The 9,030-nt window shown below is 36.9% G+C and overlaps 1 protein-coding gene across 6 annotated transcripts; it reads right to left on the bottom strand.

Moving 5' to 3' along the window:
* Positions 1 to 3,582: 3,582 nt before the first annotated feature.
* On the bottom strand, positions 3,583 to 8,447 carry LOC104239759 (histone-lysine N-methyltransferase SUVR3). 6 transcript variants are annotated; one of them, XR_714225.2, is made up of 3 exons: positions 7,791 to 8,447; positions 4,759 to 6,151; positions 3,583 to 4,407 (listed from the first exon to the last, which is right to left on the bottom strand). XR_714225.2 is itself a non-coding variant. In XM_009794480.2 (3 exons), the coding sequence occupies exons 1-2, from the start codon at positions 8,389 to 8,391 to the stop codon at positions 5,763 to 5,765; spliced, it is 990 nt and encodes a 329-aa protein (XP_009792782.1). In that variant the 5' UTR covers positions 8,392 to 8,447; the 3' UTR covers positions 3,583 to 5,337; positions 5,754 to 5,762. The 6 variants fall into 6 exon arrangements, 3 of the variants coding, with proteins under 3 accessions (XP_009792782.1, XP_009792783.1, XP_009792781.1); XR_011402307.1 differs by having other exon boundaries at positions 3,583 to 4,352; XR_714224.2 differs by having other exon boundaries at positions 3,583 to 5,337; positions 5,457 to 6,151.
* Between the last annotated feature and the right edge of the window lie 583 nt (positions 8,448 to 9,030).

Below are 9,030 nucleotides of genomic sequence, written 5' to 3'. Positions count from 1 at the left end.
ACCCGGCCGAAAATTTCCGTTGGAATCAACGATGAGTTAGACTCCCCATAAACCCTTCCATTCGAGGATGAATTTTCCTAAGGGGGAGGGTGTTACAACCCATATTCGCATACATTAGATCACGCCGTAAGTTATTCGACGTAAATCTGAGAAGAGATTATCTCTGAGATGATGAGAAGTTAATCTTATTGTCTTAAATGATACAAGGGTGTATAAGAGTGGTTAACAAGTATTAGAAGTTAAACAAATCAAGGATGTTGTAACCCATATTTTTGGGTAAAACTAGAGGTGCTTAATATATTTAGGAGTCCTTGTTTTAAGGTATTTGAATCATATAATATCTGTATCATAAGTCTTGAAGTCAAATGAGTTATGAAACAAAAGTTGTCGCAACTTACGTCCATAATTTCACTTAAACTTTAAGTAAAATTTTACTAGGATTTTCTCTCAATTTACTTGGAATTACGGGGTGATCTACCCATCTAATTGAAGATCTAAGATTCTAGTTTCCAATGCATTAAACCGTTTATCGATAAGATGTAGCAGTAGAGAGATATTCGCATTTTTTCAAGACTGTGCAAAGCTTTCTATGGGACCCACATAGGAGGTTGAGATATATTGATATATATGAGATGCCTTAAGCCCGTTTTAACTCATTCTTTTTCACTATTTTCAGACCTTAAACACATAAAAACTCTCTCTCAAAGTTCTCTCGTGATCCAAGACCCAAACAAAGGGTAAACAACACAAATCAAGTGTCGGGAATCCTGTGGCGCTAGTAAGTTTCTTGTTCTTGTTGTTATTGCTGATTTTTGTGTGGTTCTAGCTCATGTGGGAGGTTGTTTTAAGTGGTTTAAGTTCTGTAAAATACTCTCTCAAGTTTTTAATACCAACCCTAGGTGATTTTAAAGTCTTCCAAAGTGATTCTAGTGCCGAAAAAACCGAATTGATTGCTAGTTTCGCTTCCTTGCTCTTGTGGCAACACTGGAAGGATATTTCGTGTTGAAGTAAGGTCAAACTGAAGTTGTTCTATCTGTTTAAAGGTAAGGAACCTCTTACTCTACATGTATTTAAGGTTATCCAAGTTGCTGCTAAGTCGTTGAAGCTAGAACTTGTGAGATATCTATCGAAAAGCTTGTTAGTAATGTTGTTGGTTGGTGGACTATTTTAGGAGGCTTAACATGATTATTATTGATATTGATTGGGCTATTTGGTGATTGTTTTAACTTGTGGGAAGTCATATAAATAGGGGAGGTATTGTCCGTTTCATCGTAAAATAGGTTGTAGTGGATATATAATAGTTACGACGCTTACACGATAACGATAGTATCATTTCTCTTATTGTATACTAGGGAGTCGTGACATTTGCATAGCTTGATATTGGGAAGTATATACAAGGTATGTGAGGCTATCCCTTTCCTTCTTTTTCACGACTCTGATTCTACATAATGTAATGAATGAGCTTCCAAAGATACTCCACTTTTAGAAGCTAGTAGTACTTACATTGTTTCCCTTCTTATGGAATGATTGATGTTGATGTTACTTCTCTTATTCTTACCGTATCAATATTGTTGGTACTTCTTGATTCTTATAAGATCCACGACGAAGAGTTAGTCCTAATAATGTGTACTAAGGTTACCGACCTTACATCACTCCGAAAGATTCAGAATGTGATTCCAATGAGTCCAGAATGCATTATATATATGTACCTATTTTACACTACGGAACCACGCTATAGTCGACGGGGTACGGCACCTATTGTGCAACCACTGATCAGTTGGGTTTTACCAAGCTCCACGCCGCCGAGTACGATTCTACCTAGCCTTATGATGGCCGGATACATTTTTAACGAGCCTATTACGGTCGAATACGATATGATGATGATGATGCCCACAAAGGTGTATGCTTATATATATATATATATATATATATATATATATATATATATATATATATATATATATATATATATAAGTCGCCCTCAGAGGCATTCATATGTTACTGGTTGGATATTCCCTATCCCTACTTACATTACTGTTCTTATTTATGCTTTCCTGCCTTACATACTCGATACTTTATTCGTACTGACGTCCCTTTTATTTCTGGACGTTGCATGTCGGGCTGCATGTCCTGATAGACAGGTAGACGCAGCTCCCCTACCACAGTAGGCTGCGCAGTTCAGCGGTTGGCGAGATCCCTTCTCCAGACTTGTCGTGGTCTTGATATGCACTTTTGTTATAGACATTATGGGTATGTCAGGGCTCTGTTCCGGTAATATTACAGCACTTATATTCCTTTATAGGCTCATAGATAGGTGTTGACTCATGTATAGTTTGGATTGCCTTGTCGGCTGATTTTTGTTGTATAGACTCTCATGGCAGCTTGTCAGCTCGTACCTTATATATAGCTTCATGACAGCCTTGTCGGTCCACTTTATGTATGTTCATGCCATTATCCGTCATTGTTGGTTGTTCATGATTCATGTCTACCATTTATGTTGATCTCATCGGCCCTTATAGATAATAACATGGTTAGATAAAATGTACGTTGGTGCTCGGCAGGTATGGCCCGGATGCCAATCATGGGCCTCTAGTTTGGGTCGTGACACTATTAATTACATAACTAAGTACTAAAGAAAAAATAAAAATAGGTTATGCATTTTTATCTAAAACATTGCAAAACTAAAAAAAATAGATGTCTAATACATTGTCATTCCTAGTCTTGAATTGAATGTCTTTTGTTAGCATTAGTATTGATTGATTTTGGTTTGAACTTCTGTTAGCATTATTTGAGTTACTAACATTTATGGGCTATAAAATTTATTGGAACATTCAAAAGTTTTAAGTTCAACCTTGAAATAATAGGTTAAAAAATAAAACTATGGAAAAGATAAGAAATATTTATAAATTACATTACATTAACTATTCTTATGTATTAAATATATTTGAAATTTCTATACATTTAATATCGGATTGGTTTGGTTTCAGTTTGACTTTTTTTAATTAAAACCAAATCAAACCAACTATGGTCAGATTTTTTTTTTCACACCAAACCAAATCAAACTGAATCATAGTCAGATTTTTTTTTTCTCGGTTTGACTGGATTATTGATTTGGTGCGATTTATCGGTTTGCTTTGTACACCCCTAGCTATGTTCTCTGATGAACAAGTTTTGACTGCTAGAAGGTGAATTTCCCTTGTGGTAATCAATTTTATTTTTAGTTGATAGTATGTGCTCTTGGCTCGCACGCAACTTGAGGTCTTGGGTTTTATATATCGTTAATTGCTAGTTGGTTCCATATCTTGGATATAAGCTCCTTATTTGCCTTTTTGTTCTTGTTATTTCATCTTTATTGTGGTAATATCAAACTCTCTATAACTACTTTTGTATTTCCTATATTTCACTCTTAATCTAATCTTGAGGTGTTTGTTTCCGCATTAGTAAAGGAAGCCGTCCGGACTTCGACAGTGAGGTTCCTGCATCCTCTGCCTTTTGTTTTTATATAAAAACAAAAGGAGAAGAAGAGAAATATTAAGATGATGCTGTGTTGCATGATAACCTAATGTCTGGAATTACAGTAACTCAAAATTAAACGGATATATTATAATTGTTCTTTCATTGCTATTACAATCTGAAAATAAAAGTCAAAAGACAATTTTGTTAGAAGTCAAATAAATACTCTTTTGACAGGGAATAGAGAGATTTGCAGAGGTAAAAGAACATTTACACAAAAGCTCTTACAAGTACAAATAATTGTAAAAGAGAGATCGATCAAAGCAAAACTAACCTTACACCCAAAAGAATCATCATCCTTAAGCAATCAATTTTTAACCCTCAAAAACAATTCCTTGCTGTTGCTCTATGTCATGCTGGGTTTCATTCTTCAGATTTCCACTAGTAAATTTTAGGCTACTTTCTAGACATCTTAGGCAATATCCTTGTATTCTCCTTCCAGGTCTTTGATATTTCTTGTTCTCTTTAGCACTAACTTTTCCCCAATCTAATGGACCAGTACTGGTTACTTCGTTTGCTTTCTCTTTGTCTAATCTGAATTCCCAAGTGATATGTTTAAAACTACACAAGCTCCACCAGTTAGTCCCTTCCACTTATTTGAGTCAGCAGTTGTAATTGGTCAAACACTTTCATGAACTCCAATCAAAGAATGCTTAAGCAACAGTCACCAGCATCTTTTTTCAGCTTCGGAGGCATGTGCCAAATGGCTTCTGCTTCACAATCACCTTTCCATGTACCCTTTTAGCTTTCTTCTTTATTATCATAATCATCTGCTTGGAAGTGTCTATTTTTTTCTTCAACTATTTCTAGTGACTCCTCTTGCCATCAATTCTTGTTGACTTGCAAAACCAAGGAGAATGCTATTATTCCTTTCCCCAACTTTATCTCCCTCAACTGTAGAATTTAGCAAGTATAATAGCTAACAGCAGCAAATACTTCAATTAAAACCGAATTAATCAATAGACACCCTAGTCAACCACCATAACTTGGTTGAAACAGTGATGTAATCTACTCTTGCCATTTTTTACAATAGGACTATAAGTTTGGTTTCTGTCATGCTTCGGATTTTGAATAAAAGTCGTTAAATTCAAGAAATTCTCAAAATTCTTGTCAAGTTCATGTTTGTTTTACCACAAAATGGAATTTTTTCTTTTACTTGATCCAACCCCAGAAGATGCTTTTCTTTCCTTCTTTATTTCATGTATGAAGAAACTGTTGGAATTGTATCTGAATTTCGATAGTTACCTTCTCAGTGGTCCCTTAATTTCTGAATATTCGCAAATCATTAGCATTGTTTCTTTCTTTGTCCATTAGAGTTCAACTTTGGGTAGCTGCAGTTCTTCAAATCTTCCAACGACGAAGTCCACATTGAGACGGATAATCTTTTCACCATTTCAACAAGCAAAATAGCCAAATAAGTCTTTTCCTAGCAATTGTGTCAGACCTTTTTATACTTTACATCTGCATCGTTGTAATGGAATACCCTGTCATTATGGTGCTTTTTCCAAGGTTGTTTTTCATTTGACAGTAGCACGTGAACATTTTCTTTGCTGGCTTACATCTTTTTAACTTTCCCAAATATATAAATCCTAAATAACCTGCCAATTCCATTGTTCTGCCATGCTCTTCTTCAGTCATCAAAGTTATCACAAAAGTGCCAAATATTTTGTCTCGTCCACCACTCCCTTTTCTTGTCCACCTAGTGCCTTCTTATCCATTAGCTTTGTCTAGCAGCTTGACAAACACAGCATCTTTTCCTTGAGGAGATAAATTCCAACAACACAATATCCTCCCTTCTCAATTGAATGTGAATCTAGCTTGCATCTGCCGTCACAGAACGTCATATCAGGCACAGAAAAAAAAAACATTTAGTTGCAGGACTGACTCTTCAAATTTTTCTTTTCTTTTTTATTCAAATCATCCGGTGTTCAGAACTCACTAACCCGACTTATCCTGATTCACACTGCTGAAAGCTCACTATGGGGAGTTTTTAGCATCCCTACCGAAGTGGACTCCATTCCCAGGGCACGAACCAAAGAAAGTCACTGGTTAAGAGTGAAGGAATCTTAATATTCCACCACACCCTTCGATGGCCTCTTCAATCTTTTCTGGATTACAGCATTGTATGTTCAACGCCATGTGCTTTAGAGCTGAACTTGATAGTGGCATGCATTGTCCCCATGTAGGAATGCACCTCGAAGTATAAATATACCACAATGTTTAAAGAAATGGAATGTTACCTTACCACATCATGTGTGCTCTGATGGAAGGATCCCACAACAACATGCACTACCGCAAAAGCATTGAGAGCCTGTTAGGTTAAGCGTAGTATCCCCATAACTGAAACTGAGCTCTTCATTCTTCAAAATATCCCTGGAAGAGAAAAAGCAAACTCGGGGTAGCAGTGCTCCCGAACTTCGAACTATCATTGTACAAAGGTTACCACCATCGCAGGAATGGTTAATGAAACGTGCAATATTGCCAATTCTGGTAGCATCAATGTTGAATCTCATGCACACGTTTCCAGATGGAAGGTGCTCCCTCACAACCAGCAGTGCAGGCGAAAAGCGGCTACTCTTTGAAATTTTGTCATACAGTTTCTGGCGATTTCTTGCTTCCTCGGTGGTCAAAAGTTCTCCTGCAAAAAGAAAAAGAAAATCAGGCCCAAAAAGGACCTTGCACATGATAAGACATTAAACTGAATTTTATAGGTCTTCAGATGTCAAAAAGCTTTTGAAATTATCATTCATAGATAAACTGAATTTATCAAAATTTATCCTAGTAGTATGCACAAAAAGAAAACTACTAAACCCTATTGTCCTTTCATTACTTCACCTGAAAACTTTGAACTGCCTCCCTAATTCAAGTTGTTTAACCATCTAATCTTTTCACAAAACCAAAAGCATGAGCCTTATCTGCTGATTTCAACCTCCAACTCTTAGGGTCAGAAAGCCTTTCAAAAGAAAGTTCTAGGCTTATACACACGTCTGTGCTTTTGTGTATAAGCAAGCAACGGACGGAGATAAAATCTTCCAGAGTTCACACTTCAACATGTCGTCTTTCCACCACAAGTACAACCATTACCCTCATTTAAATTAAAAACAAAAAAAAGATCCTACCAAAGATTCAAAATTTCTCCATAAATCACAACCACAGACGGGAAAATCAATTGCCTTCGACCACATCAAACATTGGATGGTATTCACTACAAACCCAAATTCAGTTTCCTCACTTCTGCACCTTAAGTAGCATATGACCAGAACCGTGAGAATATTTAGTTTTCTTGGTGTCACCTTTTTGACTTAACTCCCCTATTTCTTTATATCACAACATCTTGTTTATTGGCCCGATGTTTTTCACTGCTCAATATATGTCACATCAATTATGCATCAATTCTAAATAGTCAGAGTTGACTATATGAATCCTTTGTGTTCATTCCACTCATTTCAGCCCAGTTTATTCCAATACCGATAAATTATTTCTTCTTCTTCTCTCTCTATTTTGTTTTAAGAATTTTTTTGTGAGTTGGATTTCTTTAAAACTAAAGATTCTCTAAATCTCACACTTATCCCTACACTGTGATACAAGTCTTTTAAGGAGAAAACTCCTAGCAAACAACAAAACTAGCATAAGTGTGATAACAACTGGTCCCTGTATAGAGCCTTTGTTATTATTATATTAAGAAACCAATGGTTTCATCAATATAGCTATTAATTAACAAACTCTTTCAATGATGCTCCATACTGATCAGTATGTAAGTTCGCCTGAGATAAGAATCAATCTGAAACCTTGGGTTGGTTAAACTTTGTACCCTGGGAACATCAGCCTTGAAAAAGTTTAACAGATTGCCCCACCAACTGAGCATTGCATGACAATCTTTATCGATTTGTCAATGTTCCCATCCACATAATAAAGCAACTGAAGAGGCATATTAGATGCAGTATCTTAAATCTAACTATCTAAGACCTTGTAATCCGCTTAATGGGAGTTCATGCGAGCATATTGTTCTGTGCCAACAGTCAATTATATCAGACTACAACTATAAACAAAAAAGGAAAACCGTTCCTCGATAATCCAAGGAAAAGCCTAACAAAGATCAGTTACCAACAAATAACAATTTATTTCAGAGTAATGAGCTATCAATTTACTCTCGGAATTCATTTAGCTATGGAGTACAAGTAAGGGTAGCTTACTCTAAAAATTCATTTAATACCTTAAAAAAAAAACATATGTATATTAAACAACAACAACAATAATAGAAATAATAACAGAAATACCTGTGTACTCGCATATGAACTTCCCTTTTGGAGTGAAATCAGCAGCAACCAAACTCCACCCTTTTCTCCTATCCTTCACCACCTTCAGCTTCGCTGATACTCCTTTCTGAGTTAACCTGTTCCTGCACTCTGACCCGCAATGGCAACTCGGCCCGCATTCTCGGGTCGGCAACCCGGAAGAAAAATCCATGCACGGGCAATCCAAGTCGCAACTCTCACACCCGCACCCGTTAGAACCTTCCACCCGGATTACGAACGGGTGCTGCCTAACCCGACCTGAACCTCCAATTTCTCCTCCCCAGCATAGACCGGCGAAGGATGGGGAGGTGGGTAGGGTCTGAACAGAGGAGTAGATGAAGTAGGCGTAAAGTTCGGAGTCGACGGAGTTGAAGAAAGAAATGGGGTAAGTCTCCATGCCTCTAGAAGCGTCGGAGATTCTTCTGGAAGTAATAGCCTTGGAAACTACACGTAACGCCTTGCAGGTTGCTGAGACGGAGGCTAGACCTGCAGGTTCTAAGTATGGCAACACGAGATGGGCAAACCGGCAAAGTAATCCGCCCTCGTATTGTTCCCCTTCGCCGGTCCTTTGTTGTTTGTCCATCGCGTTGCACTTTCCAGGCTTGGAGAGCTCTCAGTGGATCTGACTCGTTTTTCTATGCCCTTACACTCTCTTTGGATATATTGTAATTTATTGTTTTTTCATATACATAATGTTTGGACGTATATTTATTTTTGTTAAACAAAACTTTTATATTTATCATACTATAACTATAATCGATAAATTTACTAAAATACCTTCAAACGCTATAACACAAAAAAAGGTCAAACACATACATAGCCCTTTAAAGTTGGTTCTAATTTTCTTTTTTAACACTTTAACTAAGGCAAGTATCTATTGAACACTTCTAACAGTAACAAAAGTATGTCTATCGACATGCTCCGAACCTGGGAAGCGAGACCAGCACCCGGTACCTAACTTAACCTAGCGTACCAACTTACGACTGGGGACTCTAAACATACAATGTCATACTTTGGCCATAGGTCTACATTGCAAGACAATTTGTGAAACAAAATATAAAACTGAACGGAAACTAACTCTGACTGAATATCAATATAAAGCTGGGCCGACAAGGCAGTCATAACTACTACAACTGACAAACCAACAAAAATATACATACAAGTCCTACAAACCCAACATATTGCACTGACTGGCAGGATATGTCTACAAGCCTCTACTGAT

The sequence above is a fragment of the Nicotiana sylvestris genome, chromosome 9 (assembly GCF_000393655.2).
Source record: "Nicotiana sylvestris chromosome 9, ASM39365v2, whole genome shotgun sequence".
Taxonomy (NCBI): Eukaryota; Viridiplantae; Streptophyta; class Magnoliopsida; order Solanales; family Solanaceae; genus Nicotiana; species Nicotiana sylvestris.
This window is presented reverse-complemented; position numbering and strand designations above follow the sequence as displayed.

Bases quoted from the DNA above. Each gene is read 5' to 3' on its own strand.
- LOC104239759 (XM_009794479.2), bottom strand. From the start codon at position 8,391: ATGGACAAACAACAAAGGACCGGCGAAGGGGAACAATACGAGGGCGGA. The intron at 6,152-7,790 runs GTATTTCTGTTA...TTCTTTTTGCAG, and splicing joins GTTCATATGCGAGTACACAG to GAGAACTTTTGACCACCGAG.